At 52.5% G+C, this 26031-nt stretch overlaps 1 protein-coding gene across 5 annotated transcripts in view; it reads right to left on the bottom strand.

Annotated features, from left to right (window-relative positions):
• The window catches only part of PLXNA2 (plexin A2), a 173554-nt gene that overhangs the window by 56560 nt on the left and 90963 nt on the right, over nucleotides 1-26031 (bottom strand). For all 5 annotated transcript variants that reach the window (XR_003536172.1, XM_027695025.1, XM_027695023.1 and 2 more), the window contains 5 exons: nucleotides 16177-16277; nucleotides 11217-11340; nucleotides 10136-10289; nucleotides 8851-8947; nucleotides 5145-5259 (listed from right to left, as the gene is read on the bottom strand). Coding sequence is in view for 4 of the 5 variants with exons in the window: in XM_027695025.1 (XP_027550826.1) it covers nucleotides 5145-5259; nucleotides 8851-8947; nucleotides 10136-10289; nucleotides 11217-11340; nucleotides 16177-16277 (591 nt within the window). In the remaining variant the exon portion in view is untranslated. The remainder of the gene's footprint in view (nucleotides 1-5144; nucleotides 5260-8850; nucleotides 8948-10135; nucleotides 10290-11216; nucleotides 11341-16176; nucleotides 16278-26031) is intronic.

Raw genomic sequence — 26031 nt, 5'->3', positions numbered from 1 at the left:
ATCCCTGCTCAACCAAATCTCTGCACATCCAAAATCCTGCACACCCATATCCCTGCACATCCAAACCCCTGCACACCCAAATCCCTGCACAACCAAATCCCTGCTCAACCAAATTCTGCACATCCAAATCCCTGCATACCCAAATCCCTGCTCACCCACATCCCTGCACACCCAGCCCTTCCCACAGAGAGCATGTGAGCTGGTTTGGGTCTCATGTGGGTGCTCCTGCAGTAGCACCCAGGTCCCACCCTGCACACACAGAGCTGCAGGGGGGTGATGCTGCAGTAGAACAGCCTGGCAGGGTGGTTTGTCCATTCACCACCTCTTCTACCTGTTCCCTGATCTAAAAGCCAGTGCTAGCATGAATTATTTCGTTAGGGCTCAGCCTGGGTGCTCCATTCTGCATTTCATCCCCAGGAAGAGCTAAACACCCAGAAAATACCAAATAAAAGCGAGAGTGCAGCCGGTGGAATACACAATTTGTTCCGTAATCAGTTTACTTTGTTTTTTAATTCACGAGAGGTAAATCCTGCAGTGAGTTAGAAAGGCCATTATCGCCTCCTCTCGCTAAACAAACACGTCGAATCCTCTCATTATCCTTCTTGACTTCCCTACACCAGAATAAACACAAATCGGAAGATCTGCAGGAGAAAGACGCGTGAGTGGCACAGACTCTCGGGGAATATTCTGCCTATGAAGTATCATCTCGCCCAATTTACAAAGACGTTTTCTGCTTCTCCAACACTTTTTAGCCTCAAAGATTCCAAGGTCTATAAATACCTTAAAGACCCGCGACACGCAGCTGTCTCTGGAGCAGAACAGAGCACCCATGGTTATTATTTGTGTTTAACTGAGCAGTTTTAGTAGGTCAAACCTCCTTGCTCTTATTTGGAAAAAATTGCTTAGAAATGGCAGGCAATTCTTTTGACTACGGGATTTAGCCCAAATGGCAGAAAATAGACTGTTTTTGTACTTTTCATCTCAAAAAAAACCCCACAAACTCTCCACAAACGCTAACTTGCTACACATATTTCAAAGTTTTAAACATAAACGAATCTGGCACGTGAATGTAAAGCCCTGGCTCGCAGTTGTGTTCCCAATGATATAAATTACAGTGCCTGTCACTCAGGGAAACACATTATCCTTCATTTATGCCACTGGAAAGGAGAGCAGACCTTGCTCCTTAGAAACCAGACATGAAAGAAAGGCAGCTGGAGCCAAACCTTTCTCCCTGCTAAATTCCTCCCCAACAGCACTTAGTCCTGAGCTGAACACACGTGCTGTAACCTGGGTCTTCTCCATTAATTTGTGATATTTACAGCCATGGAAGGCTGAAAATATGATTTCTCTCCCATAAACAACCCTTTGTGTACCAGAGGTGAGGGCAGGAGCAATTCCCTTGCCCATGGACAGGTAGGAACACATCCAGAGCTCTTCCCTGCCTGGCTCCTTCCCCTCTGAACATACCCCAAAAAGCTATGGATGAAAAAATCCCAATAAGCTCAGAGATGAGTTAATTTTGCTGAAGCTGGGCTTTTTGTTACTATTTCAGGCAAAGCCACCTCTCCAAAGTTAGATGTGACACAGCAAAGTCATTTGCTGGCTTTGGTGGCCTGAGATGTGGCTCAGAGTTCCCTCCTGCACATCACAGCTCCCACATGGTGGGGATTGTCAGGACAGACACGAGGAAGGCTTAGTTTGGGTTTGTTCCCTTCAAGGCACATCAAGCAGCACTCAGCATCCAAGGGCACAGCCAGGGGCAAAGGCACTGCTCTAAAATCAGTGGGAATTCAAAGGAGTCAGACCAGAGCTGAAATCTGGCTCGGCAAAGAACTCCCAGAATCTGAAATGTTCCATCCCCAAATCAGCATCCTGCATGTGGAAATGGCATTATCTGCACACGGTGGACATCAAAGAGGGATGGGATCCCACATTCTGGGAAGCTAATAGGATTTATTTGGTTCTAGCTCTCCACCGGGATGGGGTGTGAGGATATATTTATCCACATTCCTCCTCATCTGAAAGTTTCAAGCATTTAGAGACATCTTACAGCCTTGCACACACACAACCACCTCAGACACATAAACCCAGATTCCACTGGCCTGATCTGAAGCTTTGGGAAGTGAGACAATCAGTGCTACAGAGCCATGAGACTTTTTGAAGAAACTTTGCCTTAGTGGGAGCAAGTCACCCCCAGACCTTTGCCTTCCCATGGCCCTCTGGATGGCAATGTCCAAGCAGGCACATCCTGCTGACAAATGAAGCCTCAGGCTGAGAAAATAGTTGCTTATTTAACTATTAACTCCTAAAGAGCTGGCTACCTGGAAATGGAGAACTCAGTGGAGATGGGTTCACCCCACATCAGAAACTTCCTATGGGATGGAGGATACCAGGAACAGCCAGCTCTGTCCTGGAAGATCCCTCTGTTGTAAAAGCTGCTCTGTGTTTATCTGCCAGTGACCCTAAACAATGTTTTCCACATTTTCACTTCTCCAAATACAACAGCATGATGCAAAGCAGGGATCTGGCAGTCCAGGGGCACCTTTGTGTCTCACCAATAGCCCTGGTTATCACTGATGGCTTCACAGGCCAGGACGAAGCACCAACCCACCTTTTGGGTTGTCCTCTGCATCCTCCACATGTGCCCCTGAGCTCTGACCTTGGATCTGAGTAAACAATTCCTGTCCACAGGGCAGGTGCAGGGATGGAAAAACTCTCAAAGTCGTATTTTCACGGAAAGCAGGGCAAAAAAGCAGCATTTAGCTCAGTCAGCACAGCCAGAAGATCACGAGGAGCAAGTGCACAGCTCATGGAGAGGGGCTTTCTTTCCCCCATCACCTCGTGGAGTGGCTGTGGCTTTGAGCTCCTTTTCCTCCTCGGGACAGACAACTCCTAAGAGCATCAAAGGGAGCTTTTGCTACACATGGAATCCCGCTGGGACATAGATTCTGACGGGCCAGGAGTAAAAGGGAATATTCAACATATTTTTCTCTTGAATTAAATATAAAGGCACGAGCAGATTTCCAAGCCCGTGTGAACACGTGTGTAACTCTTACGTAAGGGGAGGCACAGGGGACTGTAAGTAGGGCAGGGCTGAGGCACTGCCACGGTGATCACCAGCTCCAAACACCACTGGGAGGGGAGTGATGGTAAGCACAAACAACTTCCTAATATATCAAGCCACAACTCAACGAGAACATTGTGATCTGGATTGGTTTAGGAGAGGAAACTCTCTCTGAGGCACTTATTTCACGTCTGTGTTGGCAGGAGGGAAGGGCCCCTCATAAAGGCATTAGCACTGCACTGGGTGCAACCCATCGGCCTTAAATGAGCAAACAAATTTCTTTGGGTGGCTGGTTTTGCCTGGGTTCAGAGGTCTGGAGGAGTCCTGATGAACAGCCTGTATGGTTATCATCAGCCCTTATCAAAAGTAATCCCCAGGAAGGTGTTTGATATCACAAAACATCCCCTGGTAAGAAACAACCTTCTACAAGATGAAGAGGAAGTTCTTTGGAGACACGACAGTCCTGTGATCCCAGCAGGAACTGGCAGACAGACCAGCTCCTCCACTCCCTTCCCTCAGGCAAGTCCTGTGTGCTCCCAGGAGAAAAACAGAGATAATGGGATTGTCCTACTTTACCAGAGACTTGTCAAACACTTCTGAGATCATGGGGGTGAAGACCTATAGAAGGGAGAACTACGACTGTAAAGCCTGGGAAGGCAGCGATGCTTTGAGTGTGAAGGAGAAAAACCCCCACATCACTCGAGAGGAGGAGAAGCAAAGGATTTTCTTTCTCTTGATATGTTGAAAGGAAGTCTTTTGACTTTGAACTGGATTGAGAAAGCTTTTGCTTTGTCCTCGGGGTGGATGCTTCTCCTTGGACATTCATTCCAATCCCTCGCTGGCAGCAGTGCCTGTTCCCAGTCACGCTGCCCGTGCCTTGGATCTTGCAGATTCCCACTGAGGTATTTACACAAGCAGTTCATAAATGTCTCTTGCCTTGTATCTCCTTGTCTCCAGGCAGCATTTTAACCAGGGACACCCAGGAGTTAAGTTTACTCTTGGTTTAGCAGCAACCTGGCAGCTTCGGTCACTTCTTTTTAACGACTCAGTGTTTACTCCACTGACTGATCCCTTCTGCTTTTCTCAGTCTCCATTACTCACTCATAAGGGTTTGTCTTCTCTCCTTTCTTTTCCTGATACGTGTAGATGTCCTCACTGCTGCTTTTCCCCCTTTCCAAGGCACTCGGGATTTTCAAAGCACCTTTTAAACCATTTTTCCCTTTCAGCTTTAGGACCTGCACTCACTTCAGGCACTACAAAACTTCACGTAGGAACAGTAAGGGCAAAAACCAGGGCATCAGAGCCTGTACCTGCCAGCATCAGAGCCTGTAGCTGCTCTGGACTTCATGAACATGGAGCAGGCAGCAGCCTGGGAATCAGACAGGACAGAGGTGCAGGAACCCCAGAACAAGGGGTTAGTGGCAATGTTCAATCAGGAATTTGTGCTAACAAACACCTTTCCCTCGTGGATCCCTCTGCCCTGGGACACACAGAAGAGCTGGCAGAGCCATTAACGGGCTGTGCCTCTTCTGACTGTTAAAAGCATTTTTGGATTTGAGCCCCACACCTTTTATGAGCTGCTAAGAGAGATGGCTCCTGGTCCATGGCACTGGAACCTGAATCCATTCTCTTTTCCAGAATCTGGGGCTGTGCACATTGGTAATTCCCTCCTTAATCAGTTTACAGTCGGGCTCCTGCCATAAATTCCAGACCTGCCAACACAACCCACTGAACAGTCCCAGCAAGACCTGCTGCTGGCCAGCAGGCAAAACAAACCCCTGCACGCCAGCAGAGCTGCTGAAAGGTGCTGGCTTTTGAGGAGCCTTTGAGACCCCTGAAGGAAAACACCACAGTAATTACCATTATTAATGAACATGGGCATTCCCAGAGAGCAGAGGCAGGGTCAGCTTTGGTGTTCAGCTCAAGAACATCACTTCAGTCAGACTGACACTTGTTGCTCCTTTAAAGCTGCATCTCCACTTCTCGAAGTGGGAAGGCAAAAAACCTCACGTAAATATTTGTTGTGCTACTCGTGCCACAGAAAAGCAAAGAATAAAGGGATGAAAGGCCAGTCTGGTACCTCAGAGACGTTGATCCTCCCCTCCTGGAAGGAGCACGTGGTGGGGTCGTGGGTGCAGAGGTTCCTGTACTTGCACCAGTGGCAGCGGAAGGCGCTGTTCACACAGGACAGGCACCTGGGGGGAGAAAGGAGAGCTCAGCACACACAGGTTATCCCCCTGGGAGGTCTGCATGGTTACAGACAGGCCTTGCCAGAAATCCTTCATGGGGAGAACAGTTTCTTTGGAAGGACCTTTTGATAGACAAAAAGCAACAAACAGGTCTGGGAAAACAAACGCCCCAAAGTGTCCTTTAGGCAACCTCGTAGTTCATTCTGTAATAAAATGCCAGCTGGGATTTATTGCACATCGTTGGATTGGCATAAAATAAAGCACGACATTGCACAGACACACCAGGCTTGGTTTTCAGTTTTTAGAAAGTGGAAAACAAGGCAAGCCTGGCGAAAAATGGGATCAGTTGTTTTACAAGTCAGGAATGCTTCAAGTCAACGGCAACACTTCTGCTCGGCCTTGGAGTGCAAAGAGTCCAGCAGGCCCTTTTGCTTCATGTCAGAAAAAAATTAACTGTTTATGAAATGTTTTTGAAAGAACACAGACCCTTTTCAGGCCTTGGGGGCCCAGCTGCCAGCAAACTGCTGGGTGGGTTTTGTTCCCCACTAACTGCTGCCAGAGAGAGGCAGGATCTGTGACAGCTGCTAATATTCACAGCAGCCACCTCCTCCATCTCCGAGGCCACCCCTCTGTGCCACGTGGCAGCGTTTTGGTGGCAGTCTGCTGGCAGAGCTGTGCCCATGGGATTCAGCTCTGTGTCGTAGCTTGTGGCTCCAGAGACTGTGGTGCCCGGGGCAAGGATGGGCTGGAGCAATCCCAGGGTCAGCACAGAGAAGCATCACCAGGGAAGTGGGAGTGTGGCTTTAAGCACTCTTAAAGTGCTCTTTAACTCTGGGAAAGGAGGAAACCAGGTCTCAGTGGCTCTTGCCAGCTGGGCACAGGGACTGGGGCAATGCCTCCTGTGCTCTGCTGCCATGAGAACGTGTTTTAATAACTCAATTGTGTTCTCCTTCTGATGCTTTCATAGTGACCTTAATAGCTAAGGAAGCTTATTCTAATCATGCACATGCAAATCTGGGGGAGAACATCGAGAGCTGCAAAGCTTATTTAATTACTCATTTGTCTGACCCATTTCTGTCTCCGTTGGATCTGCAGCACTTTGCTCACCTGCCCTCACCTGGCGTGGCCCTGGTGTCCAGCATTCCCAGCTGGGACTGGTGGGGCTCTCTGTTTTCCCTCTGAGGGAGGAGGATCTCTCTGACCACCCAGGCCAGTGGCTTGGTTTGGCTCCTCTCACTGTTCTGTGGTTTCTGTGGTTTCCTGGCTGCTGCTTTCAGCTCTGCCCAGCCCTGGCAGTGGGACAAGGGGCTCCCGAGCTCCCAGACTTACACCAGGTCACCATCTTTGCTTTTTCATCTTGATCCAGCTTTCTCAAGAACTTAATTCTCTCTGTTGCTTCAGAAAATGCATCTCTCCACCTCATCCAGCCCTTACTAAAAGACACATAACAGAGAAGGTTCCCTGACCCACCTGCAGCTCCCTGGGGACACAGAATTCATACACCTGAGCCCTGACCACCTCAGCCTATGGGTTCCCAACAGCTGGATCCAGCATGGGAGGGTTCACAGCACCAGTCTGCAAAAGCAGCACATTCCTGTCCATCCTCAAACCCCTCCTGCCCCTAATCTTTCCCTAATGCCACCTCCCAGGGGCACATCCTTCAGACACCAGAGCCCCAGAGGGCTCAGCTGCTCCCCAGACACCTTCCCCATGGTAGTAAAGAGCCTCAGGATCAATAGATGTCTCCTCTCTGCTGGCTGAGCCCTGTATTCCTGCCTCCTTTTTGCATGCTGTGATTCATCCCTGCCAGGCTGGCTCGTGCCCTTGTTGAACTCCCTGATAACAAGTCTGGTGTGATGTAAGTGCTGCAGAATTTACCACCCTGTAAGCACTTTATCTCCAAACACAAGCTGGAGGAAAGGCACGGCCACATGAAGCCAGATGACAGGCCAGGAAGGATGTATTGCCTCTCCTGATCCAAACCTCAGCTCCTCAGTGAAAACAGGGGTCCCTGGAATGCCATTCCTCATGCAAATTCCAAACCAGGAGAAGGCAGGAGAGGCTGGGGGGACTGCAAGTGCTGGCAGCAGAGGAGAGGCTGGTGCTGCACAGCCTGAGTGAGGGACAAGGACCTAAGGACAGAGTTGTGCATGAGGGGTAGCACGACAGGAGGCAGGAGTCATTGGGATTATGGATAGAGACCACCACAGGCAGCACTGCAGGACTCACGGGGCTCCTGCCATCCCAGTGGCTCTGCTCACAACAAAAGTAAAATCCCAAATGAATGCATGCCTAGAAAAACCACAGGCCAGCCAAGCCCAGCAGCACACAAACCCTCTTCCAAGTGCAGCACGAAAGGCCCCATAGCTCGAGGTTTCAAACCCAGCACAGAAAGACAGGGAGTGACCCTGCACTGGCCCTTGGTGCCCCCAGCAGCACACCAGGCTCCAGGGCAGTGCTGGCACAGGAGCTGCTCCCAGCCCTTCTTTTCCCCATCCAGCTGCTGGCAGGTCCTGCCCGCAGTCCTTTCAGGTGCTTTAGAGCTTGCTTTGTTTCCAGAGAGAAATCCATAAATGCTTCAGGTCTGTAAATGTGTTTTTAAGGCCAGCCAGCTGCCTGCTGCCTTCCAGCAGCAGACGTGCCCAGAAGGGACGTATTTCCATGATCCTCAGCAGCACTGAGCCCTCCAGGGAGCAGCCCAGTGGGCCTGATTCCTGCCTTGGCTGCAGCCCATCCCCCCTCTGCCTGTACCCTCCTTCCCCTGCCTGCACCCACCTCCTCTCTGCCTGCATCCACCTTCTCCTGCCTGCACCCACCTTTCCCTACCTGCACCCACCCTCCCCTGCCTGCACCCACCTCCCCTCTGCCTGCAGCCACCTCCCCTCTGCCTCCACCCACCTTCTCCTGCCTGCACCCACCTCCCCTCTGCCTGCACCCACCTCCTCTCTGTCTGCATCCACCTTCCCCTGCCTGCATCTGCCTCCCCTCTGCCTGCAGCCACCTCCCACTACTTGCAACCCACCCTTCCCTGCCTGCAATTCACCTCCTGCTGCCTGAAGCCCACCCTGCTGCCTTCAGCTCAGCTCCCAGTACCTGCAGCCCCCCTCCCAGTAACTAGAGCTCGCCTCTTGCTGCCTGCAGCCCACCCTGTTGCCTGCATCCTGCCTCCCACTGCCCACAGCCCACTCCCCCCTGCCTGCAGCCCACCTCCCACCACCTGCAGCCCCCTCCCATTACCTGCAGCCCCCTTCCCCCTGCCGGCACCCCCCTCCCCGGCCCCTCTGCTCTGCCTTCCCCCGCTCCCTGCGAGGCTGCCGCCGAGTTCACAGTTGCGGGCTGGCGCAGCTTGGGGGCACCAGCAGGTTGAGGTTGTTCCAGGCTCGCTCCACCTGCGGCTCCCGAGGCACAGAAAGCTCCTCCAGGCACCCGGAGCTCGGAGCAGACACGGGCTGCTGGCTCCCCTTGCATCCCACGTGTGTGCTGGATGGACCAAGCGGTGTGATAACCCCCCCACAGCTGGTCCCGCAGCCCAGCACCCATTTCCCAGGGTTTTTGTCCAGTTTTTGGCTCTGCTGGGGCCGGGGAGGGAGCACTCACAGCTGGTGGGCGCTGCAGTTGTAGAACTTGAACTCTGTGCTGACGAACGTCCTCCCCGTCTCCTGCGACCTCAGCTGGAGCACGACCCCGAACCAGTCTGGGGAGGCAAAGCAGAGCCTGTCAGTCCTGCCAGCGGGAATGGGGGAAGCAACACCAGATGCAGGGGCACCCGCTGAGCCCCCTGCTGCTGGGGTACAAGGGGAACTCAGGCTGCCACCATTCCCTGCTCCCCCAGCCATCAGGACCCCCACCCACACCCCCCTTGGCTGGACCCTGCCCTCCAGCACCCCAGGCTGCTGGGCTGGTTGTCTCCAGCAATGTCTCCCAACCAAAACAAAAATCCAGTGTATTCTGAGAAGCAGCCCAAGACTAGAACCACAGAATCACAGAAGGGTTTGGATTGGAAGGGAAAAATCATCTCATTCCAACCCCCTGCCATGGGCAGGGACACCTTCCACCAGACCAGGTTGCTCCAAACCCCATCCAGCCTGGCCTTGGACACTTCCAGGAACTGGGATCCACAGCTTTACTGAACATCACCTCCTAGAAGTATCTCCTAGAATAGGAGACACCGCTGGAAACAAGTGAAGCTCTTCAGGAGCCTCAGCACTGGGTTAATTAAGAGCAGATTGCTCTTCTGGAGTTGCTGTGGGCAAGTCTAACCTGGCCCTGCTACCCTGGGGCTCTGAGCCCCCAGCATTCACCAACTCTCAGGCTCCATAAAATGCCTCAGAAATACAAAGATATCAGCAGGGAAGCCCCGCTGGCACCTGGAAGGATGCCAAGGAGAAAATGAGTTTTAAGCAAGCAGCATTTTGGTTACAGGAAGAGAAAACACGACGGTGGTGACATTAATGAAGAAACAACCCCAAGATCGGGACAAAAAAAAAATTGAAACTGCATCCACCTACTCGTGGGTGCTCAGCCAGGACTCCTGCTTTCCAGATTCACCCAGTTTGGCAAGGCTGAGAGCCCCTGCCCACTCGTGAGCCACCCTGGAGGGGACAGACAGCTCCTGTCCTGCCTTGGGAGCTGTCTGGCAGCGCAGGGAGGGTGTAAAGACAGGGCAATCGTGTCCTGCTGCCTGCTCCCAGCCTATCCTTCCCCGTGTGGGATGCATTTCTAAAGGATGAAGCGTATTTAGCTCCCTGGGTTCAACAGCCTTTGACAGGAGCATGAATTTCTCCAGCAGCAGCCCCAAAGGCTCTGCCCCACCCAGAAAACACTGCCAAACCCACTCGGGGCTGTCTGGTGGCACAGACATCACCAGGAGTCAGCGACTTACCTTGATCCACGGGGATGGCAGGAACATCTTTGGCTGGTGGTGACACACACACCACCTGGCTGCCCGAAACCTGCCCCTCCACCTCCGTCAGGTTCCCAAAGAGGCAGGTGACCCCGGCTGTCAGGTCTGGAGCATCACTCACCAGCAGGCTGAGCTGCAGCGGGGACAGGAGGGAACACAGCAGCCAGAAAATCAGTCAGCAGGCAAAGCTGCCCAAATTTCCTTCGCCTTTCCAGTCCCTGCCGCTTTCCCATTCTGTGCAACCCCCTTAAATTACTCAACTGCCCATGGGAGGTGGCCAGATGCCCTTTAATGAGGAGGGGGAGGTTCTTTACAGATAAAAACCCACCCTGCTGAGCCTTTGGGCACTGCAGGTCAGGAGTGGGGCAATGGCAGATTTTTGGCCCCTGGTTGCCCTACAGAAGCATTGCCACCCCCAATGCCTGTGTAGCTGTAGCAGCAGCAGTGTGTTCCCTCTCCTGCATGAGAACAGCAGCGACCATCCCAAAACCCCTCTGCTCAAACCACCTCCCTGCCCCACGGCACGACCAGGAGAGACCCCCCTGCCCCATCCCAGCAGGAATGAGCACATTCCCATTGATCCCATCACAGATGGGGACTGTCCCCATGGCAAAACAGTGCCTGGAGGCCTCCCAACAGCCCTCCACTATTTCCACACGGAGTGTCAGGAGGGTTATCCCAGGAAGGGGAGGCAGCGAGGCCAGGACCCAGCTGCCACGGGGTGCTGGGGGGCTCCAGGAGCAACAGCTGGGATGCTTCGGAGAGCCAGGGCTGAGCACAGCTCACAGATGAGCTTTTTGGGAAACAAAGCCTTTCCTTTCACCAGCTAACGAAACCAGAGCAAGAGAAATATGAGCTGAGGCCCGAGGGGAAGGGGAATTTGCTTCTGCCACCCCCTCTTGCCCGGCTCGGATGACCCCTTTGCTCTGCGAGCCTGACTTCATGAGAAAACACTTGTGCCAAGCCTGGAGAACAGAGTGTTCACTGCAAGCCTGGAAAATGCTGGAAATGGCTCTGGAAGTGGCTCTGGAAGTCCACAGCCCCCCCCCTCCCTGCTTACCGGGAGGCTGTGCTCGGACACGGAGATGCTGCTGGGCTGCACCGTGACGCTCATGCACTGGCTGATGCTGCCTGCGAAGCGGAAGGGCTCGTGGGCTCGCTCACAGCTGTCCCTCGGGGAGCACCTGCCACACAGAGACACGTCAGAGCACGGAAAACACCCGGGCAAGGTGTCCTGCCCCGGCACCCGGCGATGCTCCGCACCGGCACCCGCTGTCGGGCACCGGGGTGGGGCTGAAAGGTGCCGAAAAATGTCCTGTGAGCAGAGGAAAGACAAACCACGAGGATCTCGTGAGCTGCTCCCAGTCCTGCCTGCACTGGGACACAACCCAGAGCTCTGAGTGCCAGGGGTGACAGTGGGTGCTGGGGGTGTGGGCTGAGCCAGGCACTCTGCAGCCCATAAACTCCTCGTCTGCACAGAAACCAAACCACGAAACAACAACAAGATGATGCCTCTATTCTGACTAAAACAAAACCACATAGTTCAGTAATCATCTCCTGCTGGAGCTGAGGGGTGAGACACAGCCAGGAATGGGACTTTCCAGCTGCTGCCAGCGGTGCTTGGCTGGTTTTCATGCCTTAAGCTCCCAGCTCTCTCCCATTCCCACCAGCAGGAATGCAAGCCCCAGAGCATGCCAAAGTGACTAGGACTGCTCCTAGCATGCTGTGTGCTCCAGGATGGCTCGTTATCCCTGTTTTTCTATTGCAGGTGTCCTTGGAGTAGAGTGACATTCAGTTGCTTCCAGCAGAGCACCCACCAGGAGACTAAGGAAGAATTATCAGTGTTTCAGGCTAGATAGCTGAGACTGCAGCACTGTCATCCCTCCATGATTTCCTATTTTATGTCGTTTGGGGGAAATTCTTTTCTTCCTGGGGTTGGAAGATGTATTTGTCTTTTGGTACTAATGGTGTCAATAAGCCATCAGCAAACTTTGTCCCTTTTCACTCCCTGCTGGTCCTGGACCTGCTTTCACAAAGGCTGCTGGGTCGAGCTGCCGTTCCCAGTCCCACCAGCAAGTTCCCTCTGATAGTTTCTGGAGTGTTTGTGGTACCTGAATTAACAAGGTCCTGCTGTCACACTGCTTGTTTCCCTGGCTCCCTGTGGAGCAGCTCCAGCTGTGCCAGACGCACAAACACGTCAGCAGAAACACGTCCTGCCCACGCAGAGGCTGCATTTTGCCATCAAGCTCTGGCCACTGACAGAGGGGCAAAACCAGGCTCTGGAACAGCAGCACTGCTCCCTGGTTTCCCAGAGAAGCTGTGGCTGCCCCACCCTGGGAAGTGTTCTAGGTCATGTTGGGGTGGTTTGGGCTAGTGGAAAGTGTCCCTGCCCATGGCAGGGGGTGGAATGAGATGAGCTTTAAGGTCCCTTCCACCCCAAACCATTGTGGGATTCTGTGATTCTATGAAACAGTGGGACCAGGATCCTTCTCATGAGGCTGTTTGCTTTAGATTAAGATTAAGTGAAGTGTCCACTTTCCCTTTCCAAACCACCTGTGTGATCCCTGGCAAATGGTGGTGCTGCTCTCCTCACCCTCTTGCTTTTAGTACCTTTTCCTTTGGAGCATAATGGAGCTAAATATGAATGCTGCCAAAGGAAGAATTATCGAGGTTTAAGTGAATCTGTAAGATAGCTTTAAAGTGAGCTCTTGACTGGAGCCTTTATCTCATTGACTCGCTGGAATGGCTCTTTTTTATCATACTATTTATGGCAGCAGCCCTAACAGAGATAAATAGGTCTGGAGACAATAACACACTTGCAGAGAGCAGCGCGTGGAAGCCTTGCAGGTTTGGGATCCCACTGGGCTGAAGAGACTCTTTAACAATCTCCTCAAGGCCTCTGATCGCTCCCAAAGAGCACTTGCTACTTGTAGAAGAGGAAGAGCAAAGGATCTGCTCTCCATGCAGGGGATGAACTTGCATGGGAAGCAAAGCCCTGGCAGGGAGGACACAGCAGAGGCTCCAGGCAGGAATGGGTTGCTCAGCCATCGCCTGCTGCCCCAGGGACCCCAAGGTGAGAAGGGCTGTTTGGCAGAAGAATGAGAACCTTTCCCATCCTGCTGGTTTTTAGCACCTTCTCAAATGTCCTGCACCCAGAATTCCTCAAATCCCAGTGCTGCCCATGGCCACCACCTCATCAACCACTGGTTTTTGTGAGTTAATCTGCTTTGGGAATCTCCTGGTTCAGGTTCATGGCTGGAGCCTCCAGTGTGAGCAGCTCCTGCTTCAGAGCTCACTGATTTCACCCTCATCCACAGCTCATCCATCAGTATCATTACAACCACTATCCTGGAATTCCAGGTGTGCAAACACCCCCTGTGCCACAGAGCCTGAACCCTGACTGAGGCCTCCAAGAGACACCACCCCCTAATGAGCACACAAGGAGAGCTCTGTGTAATATTGGACAATGAAACAGCCCAGGACAACCCAGATCCTTTCACTTTTCCTTTATTCCTTACTATTCCATTATTTCCTTCCTCTCTGGCTGGTGGTGGGGAAGGCAGGACACACTGCCTGGTGCCTCCTGGAATGGGGTGGTGCTCTGTCCATCCCTCTCATGTCCATCCATACTCAGGCATCCAACACATCATTTAAAATCCTGATTTTTTTTTTCAGGCTCCCAGATGCCTCAGAACCTGCGTGTCCACACTCTCAGCTAAACCTCTGGCAACTGCAAACATGGATTCCAAGTGTCCAGAGAGGAGCTGCCATAGGGGCTGGCCTGCCCTGCTCCTCCTCACAGACACCCTGAGCTGCCTGGGTGCCCTGGTACCCCCCAGGACACAGACCCCAAACCCAAGGAGCAAAATCCCACAAGCAGTGGGGAGAACTTTTAAATTTCAATCCCCAACAGACACTCAGTGCTGGTGTTTACCAGCTCCACACTTGCTCAGGTCACCAGCCACCCTCTTGCTCTTCCAAGGATTAAATCATCTCCTCTTCCAAGGGCTAAATCATCTCCTCTTCTGCTCCTCATCCTTTTAACACACCCTCCTTTTAGCCATCTTTCAGAAACTACAGTGTGAGCATCACACCCTGACATGCCACCCCTTCCACTGAGCAGCTGTTCTGGCTGGAGGAACGTGTAAGACTTAGAGGGGAGAGATGACAAATTAAATACAAACACTCCAGCACTTGGGGCCTCCAAACAAACACGACAGAGGCTTCAGGAACAGCGAGATAAACTCAATTATTTACAGCTTTAAACAGAAGCTAAGAAATGATCATTGCTCCAAAGTGCAGATGCTTGAAGGGAAGAGTTGAGAAATACCATCGGGGAAGGAACCCTTGCTGGGAATAGGTTAATGTTGAAATGTCATGGCCAAAAGGGCAGAGGAAATGACACTTTTCTCTCCTCTTGACATTGAGGGTTTTCTCTCTGCAAAATGAAGATAACAACCTTTACCTGCTTCCCAGGTGGCTTATGAAGATTCAGTTCATTAGCATTAGGAAAGTGCTCGGTGATCCTTGCAGAGGAGCTGCTGCAGGAGGCTGAGGAGCAGCACCAAGCACACCCACCCACAGGTACTGAATGCAGCATCCCCTCCCCATCCTGCACGGCTGTCCCAGCCTCTGGAAAGGCACACAAGGCAGAGCCAAAGGGATGGGAATCCACAGGGGTGGAAATCACTCCTGACAAAGCAGCTGTGATAGCAAAGACTTCCAGACACAACTGCACACAGGGTGGTTCAGCTGTAGGGCTGGACAGGCCTGTCTGAAAAAGAACGAGCTAAAAAACCCCAGATGATGCCCAGGGTGCCTGTCTGAAAAAGAACGAGGTGAAAAGGACCCCAAATGATGCCCAGGGTGCCTGTCTGAAAAAGAACGAGCTAAAAAAGACCCCAAATGATGCCCAGGGTGCCTTGGGGTGCTGCTGGTGGGATGCTCAGGGCTGTGCTGCTGCCCTCAGCCCCTGCCTGTGTGGAGCCAGAGGGATGCTCAGGGCCAGGGGCTGAGCTGGCTCTCCTGCACCTCCCCGAGCGTGGCAATAACCTGAATGAGCTGTGGGGAGCTGGTTTGCACCCCGAGGCCCACGGGTCCCAAATCCAGGCCAGATTTGCGGAGGAGCCTGGTGTTCCCTGCTCCCCTCCAGCACCTGCTCCTCAGGCTCGTGGCCAAGCGCTGCTGTGCGGGTCCCTGAACTCTGCCTCCCCCCATTGCCACGCTTTCCATGCATTTAACGGGGCTGCTCTACGAGCTGGCACCGGGCCGGAGGGATTTCTACAGGCTCATCCCTCCTCCCCCGCTCCGCCGCTGCCCGGTGGTCTCCCTTCCGCCTTAGGAAGTGATCCTTATTATGGCAGCGGAGAGAAAGGAAGGACAGGGACACCTCCTGAATGCAGAGAGCGTTTCCTGGAGCTCCCCTGCAAAAAAAGAACCCCATCACCCTCAGCCCTCCGTGCCTGGGGATGCACGTGGGGGGCTCCCAGTCCCGAGCCCCGTGCTCCCGGCTCCCACCGGGAACGGCTGGAGCACCACGGACCCCCTGACCCTTCCTTGCAGCATTTAAATATCCCTTCCTGGTGCATTTAAAAGGGCTCAGTGCTCTGCTCTGATGCTGTAACCTCGCTGAAAGCAGAGTCCCACTCATATAATCAGAGTCTATTGCTGCCTTTAGGAATTCCCTGTTATTTGGGATTTGCGGCTCAGGGGAGCAGGAGCGTGCAAAACACGAGGCCTCCATTCCCACCAGTTTAAATTCTGGTTTTTCATTGTGTCCACATCACCCTCTCCACGCAGTGAGTGACCCACTGCTCCCAAAACAGGAGCTTATTTTCCTTTACCCTTCCACAGGAGCTCAGGGAATTTCCAAGGCATTCGTGCTGCCAACGCAGGGAACGTCCAAAGAAGGGGAAAAAACTGATTTAAGGAACTTCAACCTAATTCTTTTCGTGTGGGAGGTGCTTGGTAGGCTTTAAAAGCTGCTTTTATCATCACAAAGTGGTCAAGGCTGGACTTACATGTGGTGGAGGGAGCACCAGCCACAGTGGGGGTCCCCCGAGCTCAGGCACTCCCCGCAGGTCGTGTACTGCTCACAGGACTCCACGGGCACCCGGGACACCTGCAAGGAAAGCAAACACAGGGCTCAGTGCTGCTCTCACTCCACCAAAACCAGAGCAGCTCCAGGTCCTGCTCCGCCAGTTGGAGCCACGTAACACGACAGCAATTCACTGCCTTAAATGAATTTGTTCCAATATCCAAGAATAGGAAATACTGGAGAGCGAGACGTGAAGTCAGCCCGTCCCTTGGGGGGAATCGTGGACACACAGAGCCCAGCTGGGCTCCCACTCCTGGCGCCAGAACCCCCCGACCTCCCTGCCCAGACGTGCTCCCATGGCCAGAGCTGTTCTCTCCTCCCTGATTTACAGTTTGCTATCTCACACCGCTGCAGGGAGGAAAGCTGGCGGGGAGTAAAATCCATTGGGATTTTGTCAGCTTGTTTAGTCTAGGTGGGGGTTTCACTGCTGCCTCCTCCTTGGCCACCCTGAGCCCTTCCAGCACCAGCGTGGACTTGGCCCCCAGGGGATTCCTGCTCTCCCAGGCAGAGATGCCAGAGAGGGAAGCACAGGTGGGACAACCCCAAACCCTGCTGCAAACCCCTGCCTGCCCTTCAGGCAAGGTCCCTGCAGGATGCTGAGGTGTAGCACGGTCCAGACCTGTTTATCAGCGCTGAAAACCCCAAAGGCTCCAAAATGACACCAAGCTTTAACCATAGGTCACTGGCTTGACAACATGAAGAAATTTTTAACCTTTTTAACCACTTTAACCTTTCCAAGCCACCCCTTTGCCACCCCCAACGGGCACAGTAGGTTTGCATCCCTGTCCTGATGCTGCAGGGGGTTGCTCCTGCACTGGCCCATACATACAACGTGTGGAAGAAATTCTTTACTATGAGGGTGGTGGGGCACTGGCACAGGTTGCCCAGAGAGGTTATGGACACCCTAAAAGTCTTAAAGGCAGATTAGACAAGGCTTGGAACAACCTGGTCAGGGGGCGTGGAACGCGACAAGGCCAAAATCCCACCCCAAACCATCCCGAGATTCGAAGGTTCTATTTGCATTTCTATTCCCAAACACTGCAAATAGTTATTGCCCAGCCCTGCAGCCTTGGCTGCTCTGCTCAGGGCCCTGGGAGTGATGCCTGCAACTGGCTGGAAATTAAAACAACTGTCGGCATCGCACTCGCTCTGTCCGTCAAAACAGCACCCGGCTCCCAGCAGCTGGGAGGGAAAGCAGTGACCAGCAGTGAAAGGAGCAGTGTCTCCCCAAACAACGGCCACTTTCACGCCAAGTGCTGTTGACACAGTGAGAACCCAGTTCCTCTCTGAAGACGACACCAATAGGGCTGCTATTCTTCTTGTTTCCTCAGCCCCTACTCAACAGCTTTTCCTGAAACCAAAAAAAAAACCAAAATCGCCCATGGATGCGCCCCGGGGATGGGTGGGTTGGTTTTTGTGGGGTTTTTGGTGAGGTGGAGCCCGTGGGGTGGGTGCAGGGTTTAGTTTTGGGGATGCTGAGAGCTGGGAATGAGGGGTGTGAGGGGCAGAGGCAGGTACACCAGGGATACTTTCGGTCTGTGATAGATGGAAAGAGTGTCAGAGATGGAGAATGTGATAGCACAGAGATGGAAAGGAAGGGCTTGGGTTGGAATCCTGGCTGCAGAAGGTGTTTGGGGTGTCCTCTCAGGGTCTGTGCCTTGACTGGTCACATGTGATGTATTTTACCTGCTTTGCTTCTTCCCTTAAGGAGCTCAAAGCACTTTATGGACGTTATGGTGGGGTGGGAGCGAGCCCAGGATCCCAGTGACAGGCACAGCCCCCTGGGATGGCCCATCCAGGGCTCACTCCTGCACCCTGCCCAGTGCTGCCACCATGCCCACGCCCTTCCCACCACCAGTGGTCACCCAGCATCTCCCAGTGCAGACCAGTGCAGACATCACCTGGCTCCTGGGTGGAAAACTAGAAGTAAATGTGTTTTCCAAGCCAGGCAAGCATCCCTTGGGAGCTGCCACAGCTCTCATCCCCCCTGGGAGACACCAGCCACCACAGGATGCATCCAGGAAGCTCACTGGGTCTCCCACCTCAAATCTCCCCAGCATGTGCTGGTGGGTTGGCTCTCACCCACCCTGGAGGTCAGGACAGCCCCCAAAATCCTCAGGCACTGCTGCCCCACCTCGTCTTACCCACAAAGTGAGGCTTGACAGGATCTGTCCCTGTGATTGATATGCAGCTCAGGGCTTGTTTCATGTTTGTGAGGAGCTGGATGCTCTCTCAGGGCTCTATAAATAACAGAGGATTTGAATTAGATGAATAAGAGTTCATTAGAGATGATTTTATGTTACGCGTTCGGGTTCTTTTTCTGCTCAGAAGCTGCAGCTTCTGCACATGATAATTCTTTAAAAATGCCACAGAAATTGGGAACAATGCAAAGAATTGTAAGGTTCCAGCCCAAATGGGACCATTTTATCCTTTCTTTGTAACGCTGGAAAAAGGCAAGGCAGGGAACTTCACCCATTCAACCTTTTTTGGGGACCAAAACAGACCTGCCTGAGGTGTGTGGGTGGGCTTGATCCTACCACAGGGCAGCAGAGTCCTGAGGGTCCCTCTGGATCAGCAGTTCCATAGCCTTGGATATGCCCTGTGGTCTCTGGCTGGAGGAAGGTGTAAAACATCAGAGGAGAAGAATTTCTTTCTCCAATACTTAATCCTGCGTCTTTGAAATTCACCCTTCATAGAAATTATTGCCCCAATGTCCAAGTAAAAGTTTAAATGAATAAGTTTAGACAGATTATGATCAGAAGCACTGGAATATTTCCATGCATGAAAAAAAATTGGGGAGGTTTGCAGTATTTGCCCAGCTCTCTCAGCACTAGCACATAATCAACCCCCTTACCAGCCACGATCCAAATATCAGAAATATTCCAACCCTCTACAGAGTATGTTTCATTTTAATGGACAAACAAGAGAAATCCCTTTAAGAGTAGGACACATCCATATGTTATCCCAGACCTATCATGAACACAGAAGACTGAAAGCTGTATTTCCTTCAGAGACAGCACAGCAGTAAAACATTGCTGCCCTTACTCTTCCTGATGGCAGGTTGGAAAGACTCTCTTGGCTTTAGGTATTTTTAAACTGTTCTCTGACAGCCTAATTGTCATTATGAGACCAAAGAATTTGCGCTGGGCTGGGCAGAGAAGACAAGGAACAGCAGTGCCTGCAGCTGGAAGGGAAAGCAAGACGGATCAGGGTGGGGGACAGGGGACTCCCAAGTCCAACAACTTCCTCCCATGTCCCCTTCAGCCAACAGGGAGATGAAAAATGAGAGCATGGAGGCAAAAGAGCAGCAAAATAGGAAGGAAATGGTAAGGAAAGGAGACAGAAAAGCACTGAAGGGAAAACCAGAAGGAAACATAAGGAAGACAGAGCAGAGGGGTTGCTGTTGCCCCTGGTACAGCAGTGGCTGTCGCTGCCACACACCGACATTCCCAGTGATGGGAGAAATCCTGCTTGGCTTCTGAGGAGGCATCCTGTGAGCCCCTGTCCCTGCACACACCCCCTCCTGCCTCCCACACCAGCAGCTCTGCTCCCCATCCAAGGGGAATGAGGGTCACAGGATCATCCTTGGCACATTTTATGGCCACCAGCAGCTCAAGACAGAGCTGAAATGTTTCCCTCAGCAACCAGATCCAGCAGAACCAACAGAACCCAGAGCAGTTTGCTGCTCCGATAAGGCAGTGGAAAGGGCAGGGAGGGAGGACAGACCCTGCCTGTGAGCTGGGCAGGGTCAGCTCTGCAGGCCCACAGCTTTCCAAAGGCAGGGAGCAGGAAAGGAGGGGTGCAGTCACCCTCAGCAATCCCAAATTCTGGCCACCACAGCACTCGTGGCATCTCCACCCCATCATCCTCATGCCAGCAGGCACCAGCACCTCTCAGCTCTGCAGACCCAACGTGACTCCCATCTGTCACAGCCTGGTCTCTTTGCTCCTTGCCAGCCCCAGGACAGCTCTGTGTGGTTTATTTGGGAAGGATTTTGGACTTCAGTAATTAGTTTTCAAGTGCAAATACTTCTCTTTGGTCGCATGAGGGCAGATAGGCCAGAGGAACACTCCTGGCACTCCAAGCAAACATCTCAGAAGGTCCATCACCACGGCAGGAGTGTGTTCCCCACTTCTCTCTGTGCCAAAATGAACCTGCTTCTCAATAATTAGATGATAAAGTCTCATTACACCTTTCCCTGACTGCCTGACCCATAACATCAGCTAAAAAAAAAAATAAAAAAATAAAAATCAATACAGACTCTCCAAAACACATGAATTCCAGCTCAGCCAGCCCTCAGAGAAAACAAGTGCAAGGAACCAGTTCCAAATAAATAAATAAATAAATACCTAAAATAAACAACTAAAGCAAAGTTTCCACAGCTTGTGCGTGCCACCAGCCCAGGCCTCTGACCTCCCCGGCTGGAGACAGTCCCTGGGGTGTCCCACCACCACGGCACGCTGCCCACAGACCCCTCAGGGGGTTGGAGTTCAAACAGAAAATCTATTTTTAATGACTTTGGGGAGTGGAGTAGAGATGCCAACTAGTTCAGTGTAATTAAAGCTATCTATCACTCAGCGAGCAGGAGCCCAAAGTTGATGAACTTTCCAATGAGGTTTTATTCTTCCCTTTATTCACGAGAAAACACCGGCTTTGTGCTGGTGCAGGAGACGTGAAAAAGTGTGGGAAGGAGCAAGGAGGACACATCAGTTCCAGCCATTAATGTGTCAGGGTGACAGGGAAAACAGAGTCAAACTTTCTCAGGGGGTTGTAAAAAGTTTGACAGACTTCTCTTCTCCTCCCTGAGTCTCCGTGCAAAACCCCAAATGGAGAATCCTCCTGTGGCACATTTGCCAAGGAATTACCAGCCTGCAGGGATGGGAAAAAGAGCAAGACATGTGGGTCCAATCCACCCCACACTGTGTGAAAATTCCTACCTGGAAATGGCTTCTTGGTTCAAGCAGAGCCTGTGGAGATCTCAGACACGCTGAGACTGATGCCAGCAGTGAGCACAGAAAAACAAACAACAAGGGGGATGTGGGCAGGGCATCCATGGGGCAGCAGCCAGGACACAGGGGAAGGAGGAAAAGGGGGAGCTTTTAACCAAAAAACATCGAGGACCATCCCCAAAGTGCTGTGAAGCCCCTGGAGGCAGGAATACCTGCTCCAGCCATCAGTCCCTGCCACAGAGGAAGGGACCGGACAAGGAGGGGGTGAGGGGGAGTTCTCCTGACAGGGCCAGCAGCTCCTGCAGGACCCAGCTCTCCTCTCCCACACTGCTCAGCAGAGAAGGATTAGCAGAGCTACCAACGGGCTGTCAGAACCAAATCAACGCCTGTAACTTTTGGCAGAGAGGCAGCTGAGTGGGAGAGGACACAGAGACAACGTTTCCATGGCTACAAGGGGATTATTTAATTACGGTGCTGCAGATGCATGTGGAGAAAGTCCCTTAAACTCTGATCCAAGCAACCTTTTCAACAAGTTGGGCTTTGCTGCTATAAGAACCTCATTAGCATCTTAGGAGGACAAGCTGTGTTGGAGCACAGGGGACCAGATCACCTCCTTAGTGAGGGATCAGACCTTCTCCAAGCATTCCTGTCTCCTTGGCTCCCTGCTACCCTCCATGAAGAGCGTTAGGCTCCTGAGGGAGGTGATGAAAGCAAGGGCAGCATGCTCTGGGAAGCAGGAAAGGCTGAAAAAATAGCAAATGTCCCAAAGTAAGGCTTGATCAAGCTGTAAAATTGTCCTCAAGCCAGAGTTGCCTCCATCCATCCAGCCCAGCAGCAGCAGGCAGGGCCTGGGCTCAGAGCAGACTCATGTTCTGGCACTCAGGCTCCTGCAGACAAACACCTTCCTGGGGTTTTACCACGGCTCGAGTTAATCATCACATCAATATGAAACATCTGAGCAGGGTTTGCTGGAACAACAAAGTGCCAGGCAGAGATGCCATCCCTGCTCCCAGGAGCAGCACAGTATCATGGAAACCTGGGGGAGGAGAGGCGGGTTTTCATCTCGAGCACGGGCTGCTCGTGACCGCCCATGGGATGCTCAGTCTGTTCCATCTGGCGGCTCCTCCTCCGCCCTGGGCAGGTGATGATGATGCTCCAGGGCTGCAGAGTGGGCTTGTGCAGGAGGTGGTACAGGGACAGGACACCCCCTGCCCGGGTCACCACCCTCCCTGGGATGCCAGCTGTGTTGTGGTGCAGCCCTCCAGGCTGTGCCCAGCTTTTGGGATCCCACGCTGGCATCCACGTGCCCACCCCGTGCTCAGACTGGCACGCCAGCGCCAGCTCTGTGTGACAGTCACCACTCCAAAGTGTTTTGGCAGCCTCAGCTCTCCCTCCTGCTTCTCATGGACCATCTGCACGTGGGAAGTGAAGGGCCAGGGATGCACGGCCTCCTCTATCAGCTGCACGTGTCCGCTGCCTCCAGAGCCGGGAAAACCTTGTGCATGTACAAAATTGGGAAGCCATTCTTTAATCTCCAGTGTTGGAATAAAACCACTGGCTGAGGTATTTACTCAGGCTTCTGGAATTGGAAACTACAGCAAAATTTATGGATTATTATTAGGTCAAACCTGGCCACAGAGGTGCAGCTACACGCTGGTTCCTCCTTGGTTCCCTTGCGCTGCTCCTGCCCCACATGGTGCTGGTGGGAGCCTGGTATCCCCTCACATGGATGGCCATTGAGGAGAACAGGACCCTCAGCATAAAATCTGTCTCATTTGGAACCCTAAACCACTTTGTTTTCCAGCAGAACTGATCCCTTGACAAGAAAAGGGGGTGATGAGATAAATGTTTAGACGCAGCAATAATGAGGAATGAGATGCTAAAGGTCTTCACCACAAGAACAGGGTTATGCTGTGATACATCCATGTGCTTCCTCCCCTGGAAAACCACCACACCCCAAGGGAGCTGCAAATCTGTTCTTGGCTGCAAAGAAATGTTCAAGTGAGTTTCTGCAAATCAAGGTCTGTCCACTCAGCAGCTCCATCCAGGCGGGAGATCCTCCTCCTCCTCCTCCTCCTCCTCTTCCTCCTCAGCTCTGTGCGCTGCTGGCACCAGCCAGGGGGACACAACTTCTCTGCTCCTGTGGGAGTTCCCTCTGGGCTTGCTCTGGATTTCAGGATGACGTGCCTGGAGCGGCCACATGGCACATCCAAGTGTCCCTGCCAGGGGATGTCACTGCTGCCACCAGAAGTGGCTTCTTGAAGTGCTGGCACCATCTTCTGATGCTGCTGGGCGAGACCACCCTGCCACGGCCACCCAGCCGATGAGCACTGCCCTTTGCAGCACTGATTAGCCCAGGCCTCAGGGGAACTAATTAATCAGGATGAAAGGGGGGCAGCTTTCCAAAATTTCCAGGCTCAGGTGGGGATCAATCCAACGCAGCAAACTTTCATCTCACATCAGTTCACGGCCTCTGCGTTCATTGCTTTGCCTCGCTGCCATGGAACTCCTGGTGCGCTCCCTGCAGCCATTGAAAAGTTTCAACAGAAGCTCAGAAAATTAATTAAGGTGAATAATTATAAAGTGCGTGCTTCTTCCCCTCTCTGTTTTGCGAGAAAAGTGGGCAAAAATAGAATTCGGGATAATCCTGGAGTCACAACCGGCGTAATTAGGTGTTGGGCGCACTCTCACAATCGGGCTGTGCTTATTAAAATTACTGTTTTAGTCGGAGCATTCTGCCAGAGAGTCATTAACGGCACAATGCTTCGGTTCCCCGCGACTCTAATTAGACTTGGACGCCTCCAGTGTGGGGATGCCCGGCTGCACTGCCCGCTCAGCAACGCAGGTGAGGCACTGGGGAGACCACAAGTGCTATGAGGAGAGGCTGAGGGAGCTGGGGCTGCTCAGCCTGGAGAAGAGGAGGCTCAGGGGAGACCTCCTCACTCTCTCCAACTCCCTGACAGGAGGGGGGAGCCAGGTGGGGGTTGGTCTCTTTTCCCAGGCAACTCTCAGCAAGACAAGAGGGCTCAGGGTCTTCAGCTGTGCCAGGGGAGGTTTAGGTTGGATATTAGAAAGAATTTCTTTCCAAGGAGGGTAATCAGCCATTGGAATGGGCTGCCCAGGGAAGTGGTGGATTCTCTGTCCCTGGAGGGTTTTAAGATGAGACTGGATGTGGCATCAGTGCCATGGGCTGGGAACCACAGCGGGGTTGGATCAAGGGTTGGACTTGATGATCTCAGAGGCCCCTTCCAACCCAGCTGATTCTATGATTCTGTGATTCTATGATTCTATGATTCTATGACCCTGACAAGGCTCCCAGGGTGCTTCCCAGCTCCAGGGTGCAGGGATTTGGACAGGAGAGCGAGGGCAGGGACAGAGCACCCAGCATCAGGCAGTGGGCAGAGGTTACTCTGTGACTCGGAATGCCTTGATCACAGCTCTGACTCGCTGGCCAGCGAAGCAGGGGCATCAGGCTCTACTCTTTCCTCCTTGGAATAAAGAAATCCCTTTATTTCTCCTGTGCAACGCTCTGCTTTGGGCAGAAATGGGCCAGGTCTGTGATAAGTCTGTCCCTGGACCACACAAGCCTGGACAGCAAATGGCCACGTGGTCCACAGGGCTGAGGCTGGTACAGGCAGGAGATGCCCAGCTGGGAATATCTGCAACGTGAGCCACAGCACAGATGTTCTGGGGGTTGATGTTTCCATGCACATCCCTGTGCCCTCAGCAACATCTCCCTGGTTTTGGTGTTGAGGAGAACACGGGACAAGATAACAACTGGAAGTTGGGAAACAACTGGAAGAACTGGCACAGGTTGCCCAGAGAAGCTGTGGCTGCCCCATCCCTGGACATGCTCAAGGCCAGGTTGGACGGGGCTTGGAGCAACCTGGGCTAGTGGAAGGTGTCCCTGCCCATGGCAGGGGGTGGAATGGGATGGACTTTAAGGTCCCTTTCAACCCAAACCACTCTGTGATTCTACGACACCTTGAAGGTGGGGACACCTTGGAAGGAATGAAAGCACCCATCTGGAAACACCCTGAGCATCCATAAACAACATCCCCACTCTGAGCAGCTTCCCAGACTGGTTTGGGAGTGATGGAGGCTTCAAAGCAGGTGTGTGCCTGTGTCAAAGAAGGGAGCTCCGTGCTCTCAAGCACAGACATCCAGCTCTGTTATGAAAGACCTAAATCTCCGTGGTGTGTATCACAGGAAAGCTCAGTGCCTGCTGCTTGCAATTGCCTTCAGCCGTCTGTTTTTCCTCTCTCCCCATAAAAACCACATGCCAGACAGCAGAGGCCCCTTCCCCCAAGCTGCTAGCCTAGAACTCATGAATTCACTTAAGTTGTTAAAAGGGATTGTGGCAGGCTAAGATAAAACAGAGGAGTTTAAAATGACAAACAGACTCCTAAATGGGACTAGAGTCTTAATGAAAACATTAATGAATGAATGAGGCAACCAAATATTACCCATTAATATTAGACAGATAGATTAGATCCCTAGGCACTGCATTTAAAACCGACATGAAATTACTTCAATTACTCTGCATTGATAAATAACAAGGCCATATTTACTGTTAAAACACATTTCCTCCACCCTCCCCCATGCCTGCTTTGGCTGCTGCTTCCCAAGAGGGAGAGCAGACCACTGAGAGGCTGGAAAATGCACCAGGCTGGAAGCTTCCACCTCTCCCCTCCTGTCCACAGGAGACCTGGGCTAGCCAGCACCCACCACAGGTATTCCAGGGCACCTGCCACAGAGGACCAGTCCCATCAGTCTCAATTACAACCATCAATGTTGCTGTTTCAGCCCTGGTATTGCTATAAAAGAGC

Source organism: Neopelma chrysocephalum, unplaced genomic scaffold (assembly GCF_003984885.1).
Source record: "Neopelma chrysocephalum unplaced genomic scaffold, ASM398488v2 Primary Assembly neopelma1_100, whole genome shotgun sequence".
Classification (NCBI taxonomy): domain Eukaryota; kingdom Metazoa; phylum Chordata; class Aves; order Passeriformes; family Pipridae; genus Neopelma; species Neopelma chrysocephalum.
The sequence above is the reverse complement of the archived record's forward strand: the minus strand, read 5'-3'. Positions and strand labels throughout refer to the sequence as shown.